The sequence below is a fragment of the Eurypyga helias genome, unplaced genomic scaffold (assembly GCF_000690775.1).
Source record: "Eurypyga helias isolate BGI_N326 unplaced genomic scaffold, ASM69077v1 scaffold17938, whole genome shotgun sequence".
Taxonomy (NCBI): Eukaryota; Metazoa; Chordata; class Aves; order Eurypygiformes; family Eurypygidae; genus Eurypyga; species Eurypyga helias.
In genome coordinates, this window is record NW_010267889.1 from 59,944 (window position 1) to 78,444 (window position 18,501).

General features: G+C 46.1%; 1 protein-coding gene across 1 annotated transcript in view; it reads left to right on the top strand.

The window, feature by feature from the left end:
* Positions 1-18,501, top strand: part of LOC104514045 (calcium-binding protein 8-like) — a 103,883-nt gene that overhangs the window by 45,968 nt on the left and 39,414 nt on the right. Inside the window, 1 exon segment of the mRNA XM_010157584.1 lies at positions 4,712-4,824. Within this exon segment, the coding sequence (XP_010155886.1) occupies positions 4,712-4,824 (113 nt within the window).

Sequence of the window (18,501 nt, forward strand, 5' to 3'; positions counted from 1 at the left end):
TCTGCACCCAGTGAGTGAACAGTGCATGTTGTGGCTTTGGCAGGTCCAAGACCCCGTTGCCGGCCATGCGTGGTCATAGGGCGCTGATAGAGTTGTCAGAGGACCCAAAGATGATGCTGGATGCCTTCAGCATCCTCTTTCTGTGATGGAGGAATTAGCCAGGGTCACTGTGCTGGTTTTGGTGGGGATAATCGATTTTCCTCACAGTACCTAGTACGAGGCTCTGTTTTGGATTTGTGCTGAGAAGAATACTGATAACATACTAATGTTTTTAGTTGTTGCTATGCAATGTTTATACCAAGTGAAGGATTTTTTTCAGTTTCTGACACTGCCTCTGTCCCAACCCTCCCTACAAGACACTGGGAGGGGACACAGCTGGTATAGCTGACCCACACTGACCAAAGGGGTGTTTCATGCCATAAACCATCATGCTCAGTATATAAGCTGGGGGGAGTGAGCTGGGGAGCTCTCTCAGTCTGGGTCTCAGGAGTCTGGCTCTGCTGGCTCTCAGGTCTCTCTGGCTCTCATTGCTCGGAGACTGGCTGGGCAGTCAGCAGGTGGTGAGCAGTTATTAATTTCTTTTCCATTATTTTCATTACATATTATTATTATTAGTAGTGGTAGTATTATTTTCTTTACGTATTATTAGTATTGTTAGTATTATTGATATTGTTAGTATTATCAGTATCATTATTTTATTTAATTTATTTTCAATTATTAACTTGTTCTTATCTAAACCCACGAGTTTTCTTGTATTTTCCACTGGTTCTTCTCTCCATCCCGCTGGGGGAGTGGGAGGCGAGCGAGCGGCTGTGTGGTGCTTGGTTGCTGTCTGGGGTTAAACCACGACAACCACACGATTGTTCTCAGGGCTGTTGACAGTGCATCTAGTTTCTATTCCTTTTTATTATCACATTAGCCTGTTTTTTGTCAGAACTGAAGCAGTATCTTGCAGGGAGCAAACCTGTGTGGGTATCTGGAAGCACTTAGTGCCCAGCTGATGCTAACAGGCTGGTAATGATAAGCAGGTCTGATTCGTCTCTGATGATGTGGCCAGCAATGATCTGAGTCATAGTTTTAGTCATGCAGAGTTCAGCCACATGATCGCTGCCCCCTTCTGACTCTTTGACATTAATGCCAGGATTAAGAGGCAGCATTATGGGGAAGAACAATGCTAGGGCATAACAGTAAGTAAATAAATAACTGGTTTAGGTGGTTTAAAACCAGGGGTTAAGCTCAGCTCTGGTGTTTTGCTAAGATCACCCACACAGGCAGTGACCATCCCTTAGCTGATGGGTGGTAACATGGGGATGGGGTGGCATCTGGATCATATCCTGCCCTGGAACCCCTCTGGTCTGCACCCAATTGTCACCTGATGGTCTTCCCCTGTCCCAGCTGACCCACACCGCTATGCCTTGTCGTTTCCCTGCCCTCCCAGTTTGTAAATAAGTTATCACAAGTGTGTGAAGGTCCTCATCAGTCAGGGACTTCAGCATGGCTCAGGTCCTCACCGGTGTTTGTAACTGGTGGGAACAGAGAGAGGATGATAGTTGTGACCACTGATGGATGGGGAAGCATAGCTAGCTCCATCCTGGCTGGAGCTTCTCACCTGCTTGTGCCCCATCCCTCCTTATGAGCTTGTTTTCCTTCAGTGTGATGAGTTCTTGCTAAGGCAGTTAAAGTAGAGCTTGGAGGCAGAAGGTGTGGGGAGGTGTGAATGCTGCACCCATTATAAATTGAGCCAGAGTGACAGTGAGGGGCTGGGGCTGTGCAATCACTGCTGATGGCAGTGTTGTTCAGGGACTGCTGGATGGCTCCTGGAAAAGCAGGGGAAGGTGAGAGCAGCACAGACAACACACATGCTCCAGCCTGGTATTTTCCTCCCTTCTCTCCATCCCTTAAACCCAACTGAAAGTTCATTTCTGAATCAGCTGCACATCGCTCGCTCTGAATATCAACTACTCTCGGGTGAGGAGCACACCTGTAGGCACAGCACAGACAAACGTGGGGACGTGCGCAGTGTTTGGGATGCCTCCAGTGCAGATTCTCCAACCGACGCCTGATGCGTGCGTCACACGTCAGCTCGCAGCCACGGACGTGACTGTGGTGAGGAGGGGGAGGAAATTTCAAGCTGAGTGTTCCCAGGATCTGATGGGTGGCCTGAGCACCTGTAGATCCTACAGGCAGTGTGGGTATTGGGCATTACCTGGTTATGGCATGGTTGTGGAGAGCAATCCAGTGCATTTTCACCTTGCCACCATGCGAACCTGCACCGGGTGCATCTTGGAGACTACGTGTTGTTTTTTTATAATATTTCTAACCCGTCTGTTGAATACTATAAAAGGAATTTTCAGCTGAAATTGTGAGTTTTCTTTATTGATATTATGGTGCTGCAGTCTCCTGAGATCCTGATGGCAGGAAGTTGGTTTTTTTTCTACAGCTTAAAATTAATGTTAAAGGGATATTTCTACCAGGCAAAATGTTTTGGGGTCTAGTTTCCTTGCTAGTTAAGAGTTTTAATTGAAAAAGCAGTCAATAAGGGGATAATGCATTCTGTAATGGCATCTTTCTTCTGAGGTTGTGGAAAATGCTATAATTAAGCTGATAATTAAAGCCTGTGAAGTTAGTTATGATCCCTGGCAAAAGCACAGGGAAGTCATGAGCAAGGGTTTGCCCAAAGTCTTGTTCTGAGTCAGATGCAGAGCCCAGGAGTCCTGGAACCTGCTTTCTCATGAGTCATGTGTAGGACTAAGTCCTGCCTCTCCTCTGTGGATGAAATGACATTGTAGAAAATGCAGATTGAATAACTCAGTATTTTGGGGTCAAATATGGACAGACCAAATATATGCATGGGCAGGTACTAGAATCTCTTTAAAATGCAAATTGTTTTCTTGCTAATCTGGCTAATTTCTTTAACACAATTTGCATCATAGTGTATGGTTTTTTTACTGCCTTTCCCTTGAAGTGATGTACTGCAATGTAAATCACCCCGAATCCACTGTCACCTTGCATTACCTTCCCCAACGTGATCCAACCTGCGGTGACTGATACAATCCGACTTGATGTCATAAACTGATGCCTCCCATGGGGAAGCAGAAGGAACACATTTTCTTGTAGCCCATAAATGTTTTAAAGAATGGCTTTCCAAGTGATGGGGTGCCCACCCCTTTCCTTTTCTGTTTAATAAGCTGTCCCAGAAACGCGCTCCGTTCTGCAAGTGCCCAGCCCACTCCAGCCCTACAAAGCCCTTCAGCATGTGCTGAGCCGTGGAGGTGTGAGCAACTTTCGCAGTTGGACGGGGTCTTCTCACACGTTGCAGGATCAAAGCTATTATGAATCCCCACTGGGTCTCCTTTCAGAGCCCCTGTCACTGGCTCACCCCCAGGATATTCACTCTTGTCTTCACGAAATTACGGGCAGAGCCTAGTGAATAGGGATCGCTGTTCTGGCAAATGAGCATTTTTGACTCTGCTTATTTTCACATTGTGTTTCTACGAAGATAAGGACACAGAGAGATTTCAATCAGTGGTGCGTATGCTCAGATCAAGCATATGAAATATAATAAAAAGGACAGATAGCAGCAGCATGCAGTGCACGTGGTAAAACTGTCACGCAGGGCTGCTGCAGGTACTGCAGTCAATAGTGACATTTTAATAGTAGCCCTTGCATTGATCTGCTTTAGTCTGATGGTTTTAGGCACTTCTTACACCTAACGATTTAGCAACAGCAACTACATGGAGAGGTGGATGCAGTCAGTTCCAGCTGAATTTGAATAAAAAGCAACCAAAATGTCTTACAGTTGCTGATTCTGTTCCGAGAATTGAAGGAGGGCTAATATATCCACCCATAGCAACTGGTTAATAACATGTAGGAGGATATGTCTATGGGCTGATAGACAAAGGAAAGGCATATTAGACTTTGAACTACCCTGTTCAGAGAAGCAGGTATTTTTAAGATGCTTCAACCGGCATGAATTTCCTTTTTTTTGCCATTTTCACTAAGTATTGCAGAGGTTCTCTGAGGGAAAAGTAATATTCGATACAATAATCAGATATACTTCCAACAGCCACATGCCTCATTTACAAAACATACAATATACTGGAGGGGTTTGGGACTGCATAGGCTCAGTTCATTAATGGTAGGAGCAGTCTCCTCTTCCTGCTAACGGCACTGAAGCTGTGTCTACGCTGCCTGCTCTGCATGCTGAGCACATAGGACTTTTAAGAGATGGATGCTGGTGGAAAGCTGAAATGAAATGCCTTGTGGATTTGCAATAGTCTGGCTCTTCCCTCTGTGTGTACTCCCTTCCTCCAGAGGATGGGGTTGGCCCTGTAAAAGCTTTGCAGAGACCTGGCTGTTTGGCAGCTCTGTAGAGGGGAAGAGCCCTGGCTGTGCTGATGTCTGCTGTCCTCCTGCCAAAATCGTTTTTTTTGAGGAGTGACTTGCCTACAAACTCTCTGGGGCTGGGGAACAACCTATTAGTCTCTATTTGTGCATCGCCTGGTCCTATCTTCAGGTGTGGGTAGGCCACACCATGGGGCATTCATTGGAATATCAACAAATGTGGGTCTGTAGACACCATGAAGTTGATGCAGGACGTGCCATAGTGCATGTATGGGTCCATGATATGCAGCAGATCCAGGGCAGCACCTTAGACACTGGCACTAAGTGGTACTTCAGTGAAAACATTGATCTTTTTCTTTCATTCCAGGGGATGGACAGGTGGATTTTGATGAATTTATGACAATTCTGGGACCTAAGCTGGTATCATCGGAAGGCAGAGATGGCTTTCTGGGAAATACAATAGACAGCATATTCTGGCAGGTAAGTGGTCATGTTTTTAAATGCAGCTTTAGCCAACTTGCAGTAGCCTCCAGAGTTGGTTTGTTGAGGAGCACAAGGTGTTTTGCTAAGCATGAGTGCTTGTGTGAAGGCTTCTCGGGTCCTTGTCGCTGTGGGCTGTGTAGGACAATCCCGTGTTGCTGGAGTGACCGGCTGTTAGCTAAGCTCTCTGCGGGAGGAAGGGGAAGCACTTACTGTGAATGAACTGCAGCTGAACACAACAAAGCACCCAGTTATTTGTGCAACGTGTTTGGGAGTGTTTTGGAACTCATTTTTGGAAGAAAAACCCTCGTTTTTCCGTATGAGCCTTTTGAGTTAGGAACTTTGAACCTGTCTGGCTGCTCTCAGAAGTGTGCCACTGTTCAACATACCTTGGCTGTGGCAGAGAGACGCTCCAAGCAGAGCAAGGTGTGTCGTGCAGGTCACGTTTGATCGATGCTTCTGCAGTTAATTTGTGTCCAAGGCTGAGGATAACCATGTGCTGCCTGTGCAAGTTTTACCCATGGTGCTGCCCTGGGGTGGTTTCATCCTGCCAGTTTCAGGCATCAGAGGGGAGGCATGTCTGGCAGCGGGAACTGCCTTACGTCTGTCATGCAGTGTGATTTTAAACAGCCTTAGACCTTCCTGGGAAAGCAAGGACAGTCCAGGCTGTTATGGTGGGGATTAAAAATCTCACAAAACTCAGTGCTGTACATTTCTTGCCAATGGATTAAGTGTGTGGCTTCCTGTGGGATTACTGCTCATTTCATTGGTCATCCAACAGCCTTTGCTTGCTAATAAACTTTAGATTTTACCAAGTTTATGTGACTCAAGAGTCAAACCTGGATATAAGCATTTCTGTCTTCTTTTACTACCCTCCAGCTCTGTCCAGGCTGAATTGGGTGGAGCTTTATAGAAGTCTTTTAAAAGTATTTGAAAAAAATTATCCTGGCCTCCTAGCATGTGATAGAAATAACCCTGGAAATGGTGGTCTGGATTCTGGTGTTCAGTCATCAAAGCAAGGGTTTGGCATTGGTGAAACTGCAGTGGTTTGTAATGTATCTGGGGCATGCAAGAGCTGAACTCGCACCAGGAAGGACAGGACTGTGGCAGTCACACATGTTTTATTGCCTTCGTTGTACCTTGCATCCCATTACGTGAGCAACGGAAAGGAGGAAGCACCAACCTGTCCCAGTGAGCCCTTGGTGCCTTCCAGACCCCATGGCGAGACTGGCCTCACCAGAGCTGTTCAGGAAGCAAAAATACCCTATGGGAAAATCAAGTTCATGAGCTGAGCTCTTCAGTGGGGAAGCAGAGAAGTCTGGAGCCCTCCCTAACATTCTGCTCACAGGTTAACCCGCTGACATTTAGTGACCCTCCATCCCAGGTAAATGCCTGCAGTGGCTTTGCTCAGAGGAAGGGATGAAGGGAGGATATCTGCTCTGTTTTTAGAGCAGCAGGATCCTGGACTCGGCTTTCGCCTCGCTCTTTCCTGCAGCAGGGACCATGGCACTTGTGCTGCCCCAGGTTGCAGTGGGATGAATTAAAAGAGTGCAGAGGCTTCGGATAACCAGCCCCGTGGTGGGAAGGGACAGCCCTGGGGGTTGTCCACTGGCAGTGAAGCTTTGACTGAAATGCACAAGTGCTTCAGGGCCTCAGAAAAAAATGTTTATGGTCTTTTACTTGTAAGGGTAAAAATACATCTCTTTACGTACAACTTTCCTGGATTTCAAAGCCCTTGAAGAAAAGGTTTCATCTCACCTTTCATTTCTCCAGGGGTAGGAGAGCTCATGAAGAATACAGTAATTCTGCTGCTTATTCCCAAAGAAAAAGCAAGGATAAAATGACGTAGGGGAGAGCTATACAGGGAACAGGTTCCCTTGGCCCATTCCTACCTGTCTTTACCCACTCTGTCTGTAGGGTCGTAAGTCACCTCATCTTTAAGCAAAGCATTTGTGCATCTGCATTATCTCCTGTGGGATTATGTATGATTTGAAACAAAGCCTTTTTTGGAATCAGGGCCTGGCTGTGTTTCCTGTATCCCCTTTATGTGCATGTTTCATATTTGCTGGAAATGAATGGCAGGGAGAGGGGCGTGAGCTTGCGTTGCTTGTAGAGCATTTTGCCCCTGCAGTCATCCCTAAGGAATGATTTTAAGGAGGGGATAGGGCCCACAAGCCTGTGGCTGTGAGTGGTGCTAGGTGACAAGCGTGGGACAAGAAGGGACAACTCTGCCTTGGTGTCAACTGGCTGGGCAGTGCTAATGTGAAACCTCACTCCAAAGCTGCAGGCAGCAAAAGGCATCTTGAAGAGGCTCTTATATCAGTCCCAAGGGGAGAGAAAATCCATATGGGCATCAAGAAAGTGCCTTCCCCTCTTCCATCCAGACAGCTTCCCTCCAACTGTCATGATTTTGGCTGATGGTGTATGTTTGCCCAGAGTCCAGCTTTCTATACTGTGGCACTTCTGTGCAGTCTCTGTTCCAAGAGTGCCTTAATAACGCTTTAAATAATGCAATGACAGAGTTAAATAATAAACAGCAGCAGAAGGAGGGAGGAATTCAAAGGAACAGGCAAGGGCCTGGAGATGCATTTGCAGACGAAGCTGGGAGTGAGTTGGTGGGATACAGGAAGGCGGTTCCAGATGGCAGAAGCTGCAGAGGGGAAGGATCTTACAACAACAGCAGTGGGGCTGCAGGAGATGGGGAAGGGGTAGAAGCAGTAGGAGAATAGGGAGGAGAGAGAGGGATCATGTGTGGAAGAGGCAGACGAAATAATAGGGGAAGAATGCATCCCTCCTATTGCATGCGTTGCCTAAAAAGCATTTGTCAGCCCAGAAGAAGCAGGATTTGGCTGGGACCTGAGCACTGGCAGGTACTAGAGACACGGAGGGTCTCTCACATGTATTTTCCCTCCTTGATTTCCCATGTGGGCTTTAAATTGAGTCATATTGGTGTATGTTTAAGGCAGCTGACTCTTGCTTTCTCAGGTAGCGGCGATCAGTTCTGCTCCAGTTAGAACGGCTCTCCATGGTCCCTCAGCTGGGCCAGGAGGTATTGAGAAGGAGGGAAAAATCATCCCTGCAAATACCATTTCAGGCTGAGTCTATACAGACCAATGGTATCAGGAGAGCTGAGGAAGCATGGACTCTCCTCCATCTCCGAGAGCCTGCCTTTCCTCAGTAAGATGCAACATGCACCGAGCACTGTTTGGGGAGAACATCGCTGGGTGCCTCCTGCTCTGTTTCCAAGTGGTTTTCTCGTCCTCTTGCCAATTGTGTGCAAATGGAAATAACGTGTACCCATGCACAGACATCTTTAACTGTCTTAAATTTTTAAAGACTGTCTTAAACAGTCTTAAATATTTTTTCTTTAATAGACAGCTGCCTGAAAACCAGTAGCCAGTCCTCAGCGTGCAGGATCACGGTCAGGAGTTTGAAGGCAGGAAGCACATGGTGAAGCTCTGTTCTCTCTGCTTTGGGGCAGTCCTGTCATGACGAGCTTGCAGCAACTATGCAAACATCCTCTTTGGCTGCTTCCACAGGGTCTGCATTTATTAAAGACAAACTGTAAAGAAATTAAGAGCGTAGATGAGCTTTTGGCAGTACCCCATGGGCTGTGTTTTGGTAGCCAGTGGGAGGAGGTGAGCCTGACCCTGCACAGGGGTGTTGGACCTCTCATAGTCTCTCGCACTGTGTTTGCCCCCTTCCCTTTCTGTCTCTTTCCCTCTGTGTTTTTTAAATAGTGGTTACCCATCACTTGCCTTCCTCTGCCTACCCTCCCTGAGCTGCTGCTGCTGGTGCTCACACTTACTGTCCTGATGCTGGTTTTCTTTAGTGTGTCCAGCAGTGGTTTTACAGTGATTCAGTAGCTGTTCCATGGTCAGGGAGATGCTATTTGATCAATTTGCAGGCATGAGAATTTGTTTTTCCAGAGTTCAGGGAATACGAGTCTGGTTCCAGTGAGGCGCTGAGGGCTGTGCTTTGTACAAGTGAGTTTTGAAGCATTTCCAATGCGTGGCCAGTCAGGTCTGTAAAGCGATTTAGATCAAGAGCGTTACAGAGAAGACAAATATCGCCACCGGTAAATATTAGCTCCTTTGTTTTGGCAAACAAACTCCAAATCTCTCCACTGTGCCCTGCTATTCTGAGCCAGAGAGAGGGATGAAAAGAGAGGGGAGAAACTGGCATTTCATATTCATTTACAATTTTTGCCCAAATTGTTTCTAAGTGCAAAGACCTTCAGGCACAAGTGTTAAATAGTTTGCACAGGACGTAGTGTAGAGGATCTCCAGTCCCTGAGGGTAAGCAACAGGAGCAGAAGTAATAATAATCTTGGATTATAGGCTTTTAATTAAAATAAACCTCTCTGTCTTGCCTAAAATGCTTTTTGAAGTCAGAACAAGTTTGAATGGTTAAACAACAGGGCTGAATCTGCATCAGATGCAGAATAAATTCTGTACCCAGCGGCACTGATGAGATTATTCTGAAAAGTCAATATTTTGTATGGTGATCATTTAAGAGGCAAAACGCTGCCTGCTATTTTTTTCCTTCTCTCTTTACTGTGTGCACGTGGAAACTGCAGGGAGCATCATTTCAGCCAGTGCTAAATGCATTGCCTGTGCAAGGATATCTGGAAGCTTTGTCTTGCGTGAGGGGACGGCGTTGCATCATCTGCTCAGACATGATGCCCATTCGTCACGTTGGATATTGCCCGGTATGATTCAGTGGTGCTGAGGAGCTGGTTGGTTTGGGATAAATAAGGCGCTTTGCAGGAGCAGGAAGACTGGAATACCAACGTGGTGCTTCAGGCTGGGGAGATGCTGATCAGGGATCTCATTTTTCCATTGTAGCAATGTCTCTGCAGTTCTGGGGGGGACAGATGGAGGATGGGGTCCTGCGAATGGAGCAGCTCGGCAACTGCCCGTGTTTTCTGGGCTTGGGAAATCCTTTTTCGTCTCTCCAGAATTCCACGTACCTTTGCTAAGGAGGAGGAATACATTGTTTTTTCTGATCTTTGGTTGATAGCTAGATCCTGCAGCACCCCTGTGCAAGGGAGGGGGATAGCCAGGGACAGGCTAGAGACTGCAGAAACCCCTGTGCTCCTGAGCCGCCGAGCTCAGCAGCATTCACCAAAGGGGATTTTGTTCCTTGGATGCAGGAAAAATAGAGCAGGGCCACATCCAGCTGTGTGGTATTGCATCTGGTGCTGGCTGGGGAGGGGGCTCAGGGAGGTGAAGGGGTGGGAGGCAGGTCAGAGCTGGCTGTGAGCATGGGAGAGCAGAAGAGCATGGCTGGGATGGGACACGGCAGTTTCATCCTCCCAGCACGGCTGCTGATGCTTTAATGATTTGCTGTGCAAAACTGCCCATCCGTAACCTTGTTTGCAGTTGTCACTGCAAATGCAACAGCGTCCCCGGGGAGAGATCTGGGCTCTCGTGATCTGGTCAATCAATTAGTGCTTTAATAGAGTGAAATGAAGGAGAAAATGTGTGGGAACCTCGGTGGCGCAGGGCAAGGTATGGAGAAGCTGCGGCGGGCAATGGTGTGGGAGGGAAGGCAGGGGACGAGGGGGCTGTGTCAGAGCTGTGCTGCCTCCAGCAGCACTTGGCTCTCTACAAAGATGATTTTGCTTAGAGACTGATTTTTCTTTATGAAGTCCAGTAGATAAACCTAATGCAATTCCGCCCTATACATGAGTTTTCTCCTCTTGTCTCTGCAGAGGAGTTAATTTGATGATGGCAAATTAGCCGTGCCAGAGTTGGAGAGAAAGTGTTTGTGCCTCTGTCTTCAGTTTCACGTGGTAACACATCCATCTGCCCCCCACCACCGCAGACCATGACATTGCCAAAATAACGGTTTGCTTCTTGCGGCGGGTCTGGCCAGGCGTGGGGTGTACGTGGCCTCCCCTCCTCACCCTCCTCCTCCTCCTTGGCTGGTGCAGCCCCTCTGTGCAGGTGTAGGATGTGGCTAAACCACGGGATGGGCCATTTTACCTCTTGCACCACAGTTTTTTGCTGGTGGTGAGCTGCTGTGCTGCAAATACCTCTTGATTTCAGGTGCTGCTGGTTTAGCTTTTCAAAGAACCTTCTCAAATCAACTTCTGTGAAGGATAAGAGTTAATTTTGCAGTTCAGAGTAGTGGGTGATGGTTGGGGTCGGTGTGGCCTGTTAGAGCAGGTTTTGCATCTGGGCTGAGCCATGTGTAGTTCAGAGTGGGTGAGAAACTGCTCCTTGGAAAGAAAGCCGTGATTCAGGGGGTAAGAACGGCTTAATAGTATGTGCAGACTTAGTGTCCGTGCAAGTGGCCTCCCTCTTGGTGACTACTTTGGTGTTTGAATCAGGAAACACTGTAGCTGAAAGTTTGGGTGTCCTCCCTCCAGTGTCCTGACTGTGTTTCTAATTTCATAAATTAAATGTGTCCTGCAATATCTGTTCCTGCATTTTAGATTCTATGTGTGGTTTCCTTGTACCCAGATTTAAAATGTGAGGTTTCCCATTGCAAGGATGCAGATGGCTCTGCTGGTGTGATGAGCAGGGTGACTCTGGCCATGTAGCTGGTACGGATAGTGTGCAGTTCATCTCAGCTAACCTGGGACACTGCTTAGCCTCCCTTTAGAGTTAACAGAGAGAAATAGTCACTTCTAGGGTGCAACTCAAGGGGTCTGCTTTAGGCATCGATCTCAGGAAGAGATGCATCGTGCTTCAAAAGTGCCAATTTTTCTCCATTTGGTATAAAGAAAGTCTAGAAAAGTGGCTCAGATGGAGTGTGTGCTGGGGACAGCTAAATGCCATCTGACAAGTCCCAGCAAGGGTTTCAAGTGGCCTTTTTGATTTATGTACGGGAAGCCAGCTCTGCTGATGCTGAGTCTGTTATCAGTGGAAGGAGAACAATTCTGGTTGCCTTATTAAATCTTCTTTTGTTGACAAAGACATTCCCACGGAGTGCATTGCACTCAACGGTTGTTGTTGCAACAACAGTGAAAGCTGAACGCTTGCAAGTGATGAATCCATCAACAAGGGACTTTGTTCGCAGTCTGTGCATCCAGCACAGAAGTGCTGTCACAGCCGCTGGTGTAGATATGAACGTTGGAGAGCTTCATGGCCTGGATCGTGGTGGTAAGGCTGTCCTGGGGCGGTGACACTGTCACATCCCTGTAACCCCTTTGGCAGTGTATGAATTCACCAGCAAGTAGGAGTGATCAGTAATAATTGTGTGGCCTCGTTTTTATCTGGTTCTATGAAGACACTTCGCTTTCCCCAGTCTACGTTTTTCTCTGTAACAAAATCAGTACTCTCAAGTCAACAGGGTCAAATTTATAGCTCAAAACTGGAGACACTAGAAATGGCAAAGTTTTGAAAGCAGTTGTGAACCAAAGCGGGTCTGGTAACAACAGCAGGAGAAAAGTAAGACCTCCTTGTCCAACTGTTTTTTAGCTTCAAATAGTTTACATTTAGCCTTCAGAAAGTCACTACAGCTTTGGTTTTTTCCTCTTTAAAGGAGGCAGTTTAGGTCAAGAGGCATCCTGCCTGCTGGCTGACAGGGTACGACTGTCCTGGCAGGTGGGGGTTTGGCTTTGTGCACACGCCGGAGCACTCATGTACACACGCTCCATCTAGCTGTCATGGTACAGAGGTTATTCTTTCTATGCCACCTTACGTATGAACTCAGAATGCAGCTCTGTATGTCACTGGGGTATTTTGCCCCTGCCTGATGCATGAAATAGGAACTGCACCGTGGTTTTATCAGTGATTTGCTTAGAAATGTAAGCAGCAATGCGTGTGAAAGGTAAATGTGCATGATCATCATCTGATGTGTGTGTGGGTACCTGGAACATGGGCTGGGGAGAGAGTTTCTTGCTTTTAGTGGGCTGCTTGCTGAGGAGGGTCAGACTCCCCAAGACCTCTGCCTGACAGAGTACATCTCCGGTGCTGGTTTTGTTGGAGCAGGTGTCTTTTTCATTCTGAATGCACTTTGGTGCCTTTGAAAGGCACCATTGGGTGATGGAGTGGAGTTGGCATGTTTCATGCAGGGGGAGCTTCAGGGGCAACAGTTCTGGCTTAAAAATCCTGTATTCCCTGCACTCCAAGTGTCAGGAAGGAGTTTTTTCCAGCACCAAGGCTCCACCAGTCCTTAAATCCTAAGCCAGCACCAGATCTCAGAACCCATGCCTGCTCTCTGCACATAGGAAAGGGCAGGTAAGGATCTGCACTTCAGGTGTCACCAGAGGACACTGCCTTTGGCTTGCCTGGGTAGTTCATGTTCTTGTAACCAAATCATCTCTTTCACTGCACTCCTGTAATTTGTTGAGGGAAATCTTAATTGACTGTAAGGAAAGTCTAATTTTCATGGAGATGAGAGTTTGGGAATTTTTTAAAACAGAGTTGATGGTGGTGGCGGTGGCCTTTTTCTATTTCTTTTTTCTAAAGAATCACCACTTTGCAATGGAAGTGTATTTATTGCCCTGCCTCCAAGCCCTGGGTTTCTGTAGAGTAAAATATGACTGTTTCACTAATGTTCTAAAGGGAAGAATAAGAGGGAAAAACAGGAAAAAAGGACACACCATTTGTCATAAACAAACTAACAAAAAACTGTAAAGTGTTGGCAACAAACAGATGTGTTTAGAAAGAAAAACAACCTTTTATGTGAAAGAAAAGCTTAAAAAAGAAATTACTTACTTGAGAGAAAAAAAGACAACTAGACCTCTGAAATAAATTCCCATGGCCAGCTCCATCCCACCCCTGTCCTCCACCTGAGGACGGGGGAAGATGGGGACAAGGCTGTCAAATAGTCACTCACGACTCTGGGTCCCCATTTCCCTCTATGCGGCTTTGCTGACCTCTCTGATGGCAGGAGGTGGGGCAGGGTCTGGGCCACACGTCTCCCTCTCCTTCCCCTGGGGTCTGCACAAGCTCTTGCCTTGGTTTCTCCAAGAACTTGTGCCACAAGAACTGCCAACAGTCCTGCTGCACTTTGGTTTGGTTTTTTTTACTGTTTGTCAAGAGTTTCATGGGCTGATGTAAGACAGAAATCTTACACTCCGAGATACATGCAGTCTCCAGAACTGGCAGTCCTGATGTAGTCTGTAGTGCCACAGAGAAATATTTTTAATGTATTTTTTACTGTTGAGTAACACAGAACACTATAAAGTGGCAATTAAAATAAATAACTGCGTAACCCAGTAAATTTACTCACAGGTAAGGAAATGGATCAGGGTGCAGATGCTTACAGCAGATGTCCAGAGCAACCTGAGGAAGCTGATGGAAGTTGAATATTCAGTATATGGGTGAGCTTGGTGGGAAGCATTCAAAACTGATTTTGATCCCTTTTTCATGGAAATAAGCATATCTAGCATGTAAGGGAAAGATCTCTGTTCAAAATGAGCCAGGATAATGCTGGAGTTCCCTCCAGAGATGTACTCTAATGTCCAACTTTCCTACACTGAGCAGAGACACAAACCTCAGGAGATAACCCAGCAAGGTCCACAGGTGGAGTTCATGGAAATGCCCCATTTTTGGAGCAGAGCGTAGGAGACAGTTGCCTTCCCCTGGAGGAGAGATGTGGAAAAACCAGTAATCATAAAACAATGATTTGCATGTTTTTAATCTCTTCCTACTCTTGCTGAATGTGTTGGTTTAGATGTTTTTCCCCGGAGGCTGGCTTGCTCAGGGGATTATTAGTACAAGACGTCGCTGTCAATCCGTCAGCTCCCCCCGCGTGCACGAAGCTCCAATTCCTTCGAACTTGTGGAAGTGACAGAGCAATGAAAAGACAAATTTAATAAATTGATGCTTTTTAGGGGAGCAGAATCTGAAAAGAGCTGTCAGAAAGGCAGACAGGCTGTACAGATTTCAGGGCTTTCAGGAACTGTGATCCCCTGTGAAGATAAACCCGTGAACCCCAGCTTCCAGCACTTGTGTCCTTTGTATTAAGAGATAATATTAATATTTGTTTTATGAGTAGTTGGTATGTGAGCACGTTTTCACAAAATTAGCCACTATACTAGGTTAAAGTATATCCTTTCCCCAATACTAGCTGCCTCTTGCTACACATCAGCCCTATCCTTGCTTTTTTTTAATGCCACATCTTTATTACAGACTGGTGTGAAAACTCCGCTGAACTCCCAGCTCAGAAACACTCCTGTAGTTATTTAAATAGTCTTTGGTAGACTGTATCTCTTTTTCCTACTGCCATTCAAAAGTGCTTGAATCCCAAGGGCAGTTTCAGAGCAGAAGTGAAATATATTGTAATCGTAGAATCAAATGATGATGAAACCCTCCAGGAATTGCTGGTTCTGCTCAGGAAAGGTGAGCACTGGAGAGAAAGAGAACACATCTTGCCCAGGATTTCTGTGGTTTTGTTAACTTTGCAAAATGTTTAAGAGAACAAGAAGAAACAACTATGACCAGGGTACGTCCAGGCAAGTGGAAAGGGATCTCAGCTCTGCTCCTGGTGCTTCTGAGCCAGCTGAGGCTTTGCTGCCTTCTCCATCTTCTGTAGGTTTTCTTGGCTTCATGTTTCCTCCTACGTAGGGCAGGGCTCAGTTTAGTCCCATTTAAGCCCTTGATTTATGGAAAAAAAAGCCCTGTTTCAGTGCTGCACATGCCTCAGGACAGAGGTGAATAGGGAACAAGCAAACTCACATGGGACAGGGTTGGACTAGTCCAAAATATCAGCCCAAAGCATGGAATGGGATGTGTGCTGGCTATCCCAAGCCGAACTTTTGGGTCTTGCTCTCAGCTTGCTGAGGTGATTTAAACTTGTGTTTAGGTTTGTGTCTTCTTGATTCATGCTGGACATAATGGCACAGGCAGAGAAATGATGGCATAAATCTTTCAAGATTGGGATCTTAGGAACCGAGTCTTGTCTAGTTGTGCTGTGTTTCTTCCTCCCATACTGAAATGGTGTTTTTATTTAGGATAGCTGAGTAATACCTTAGAGAATAGTTATGCTGATGATTAGAGATAATAAAAATGTTTTCCTGAATCCAACTTTATTGAAAAATTACCCTTTGTTTTTTGCCAAGTGAAGCTTTCATCAAAGACTCTTTGAAATTGCCATTTTTCCCAGAATTTCTACATTGTTTTTACTGAGTATGTGCATATATTTTATCAACATGTTTTAAAATATTTTGTACTCTCAAGTAACACGGCATTCTTATTTATCTAGAACATGTTTTTCAGCAAACAAATCAAATGGGTTTTCTATTATATCATTTGTAACAGAAAAAGGATCCATTTAGGATGTGGCAAAATGAAAATGACTAACATATTTGATGTGTGTTTTTTCATTCTTTAAACTCACAGTATTTTGTCAGGTATAACTGTTGGGCACGGCTTTTTGGTTGCTTGCTGGCTAGGGAGCCAATAGAAATGCACTTGATTTAGGGCAGGTATCTATGACTGGTGAGAGATACTTGCAAATATTACTGCACTGCTATTTTTTGAGTGCATTTTCTCCGTTGCAGTGGTGAATTGTTCTCTCTACAAACTTCCCACAGATCTCTCTGGGTTCCCATGGGGTAAAGATGATCATGATCCATATACTGAAGAATAATTACTTCTCTGGCATCCTGCGTCTTGCTTTTCTGACAGCCTGTGACAGTTGTCACTGGTGTTTCTGGCTCTGGCCAAGGACAAGCAGGGCTCTGCGTGGCAGGGTCTGGGGAATGAGCAGTGGCAGCCCTGGGAGCAGGCGCAGGGTCAGGACTGGGAGAGCCTCTAGCCCTACCAAGCTCTTCCCATCTCCCCGTATGGGCCAGTGTGATTGCTTTGGAGACAGCTGACTGTTGATTGCTGTACAGGAATTAAATTAGGTGAGTTAAAAACCCGTATCAATCACCGTCATGCATACTTGCATATGAAACGTAGACTCAAAAGGTTTATGGTAATCAACGTGGAGTGGCTGATTAAAGTCCATTAAAATTCACTAGGAAAAATTCTAATCCTCTCTCCACTTCCACCCCGGCTCTTTTCCGTCCGTTTGATAATCGCTGCTGACTTCACTTATCATGCCCACCAAAGTGCTCCAGGATTGGACACATTACTGCTGACATCATGAAAGCCCAAGTATATGCTGTACACACACTTAGATGCAGATGGGAAGCAAAGGTAGGAATAATTTGATTTATAGCAGACAAGGCATGGAATCTGTGGGAAGAAACACGCTGAAAGTGGTCTATCCCACTCATGCACCCAGGGACATAGAACAAATACAGATGATGTTAAAATTTTAATTGCAACAGGAATTGATGATTTCAGAAATCCTGTGGTGTGTGGCTTATTGCATCTCAGAAATTTCTGGTGAATATGGTATCTTGGTTATATATATTCTCATTTTCTGAGTGTAAGCAAGAATAGCCTCCACTGCGAAGACTGCTTCTAACTTCCCTTCTCTGAACGTGTCTCTTCCTCAACATGCAGAAGCATCCCAGTTTTTATTCATACAAAGTCATTATGGACCTTATTAAGAGACAGTGCCCATGACTAAACCTCCATCGGATTGTTTGCATTACTACTGCCTGGCTCTGGCTGTTTTCAAAACCTCCAGCCTGTCTTGCACGTGCCCTTTGATAGACATCTAAATTGCTCCTAGAATTAAATCTCCATTCAGTTAATTTAGCACCTGCAAAATTAAATTCTGAGCGTAGAGTCCTTTGATGAAATTGGGTCACAATTGTTTGGCTCAGATGCTGATGTCTCGGAGATGCCACAACACCAAAGGCCCTGAGTCAGCCAAAGGCAGGGAGCATCACTGCCTCGTCTGCCACAACAGGACTGGCAGCAGGTGATTCTCCAGGTCTCAGCTGGTTTTAATGCACCCTGGAGTGGCTGTTAGAGAGCTGAATGGGTAAGGGAGTCTCAATTAAGCCTTTACGTGGCTTTTGGTCATTCCCCCTTGTTATTCTTTCTGATCGTGTCAGCAATTTGCCCCTCATGGCTCTGTCATTGCTGTGTGTGATGTCACTTGGTAGTTGCTGGCATGGTGCTGCACACTGTGACCCTGTCGCCCCGCTCGTTGTGCCTTCCCCACCACGACACAGGTACCTTCGGTCACGCAGCAGGGTTGTGATGCTCCTATGCCCGGCTGATCACCCTCTCCATCACGGTGTGCGGCGTATCCCTTGCCTAACATGCCCTTTACCTTTGTCCCTTCAGGGCAGTGGTTGGCGGTTTCTCTGTGCTGGTAGAGCACAGTTACGCTGCTGATGCTTTTGGACCAGAGACTAGTATGGTTTTCATTAGGTCAATTCTTGAATACTTACATTAATTCCTTCAATAAAAAGGGGGAGACAGGAGGAGACGTGCAAATACCCCGCATACCTCATTAAAGACAGCTGCATGACAGTACGTGTATGCGTAGAGAAGCTCTGTGTTAAAAGGCTCTATTAATGTTGAAAAGCTGTTTGCCTCAAAGAGAAGAGAAAAGGGAATTGGTGCAATTCAGCCCCACAGAGACAATAATTCGGCATCCATGTGTGCTAATAGCATGATTTACTCTTGAAGCATGTGGTTGCAGGAGGCTTTTGCACGGGGTCTGGCTAATGACTTCTGGCTTCTCTGATGAGCCTCTGAGTGCATGATTGCTTTTGTTTTTCCCCCGTTACTGATCTGTAGATGATTAATATAAAGGTTAGTGTCCTGGGTCGGTCCTACAAAACATGGCTAATTTGTATGGCATTCC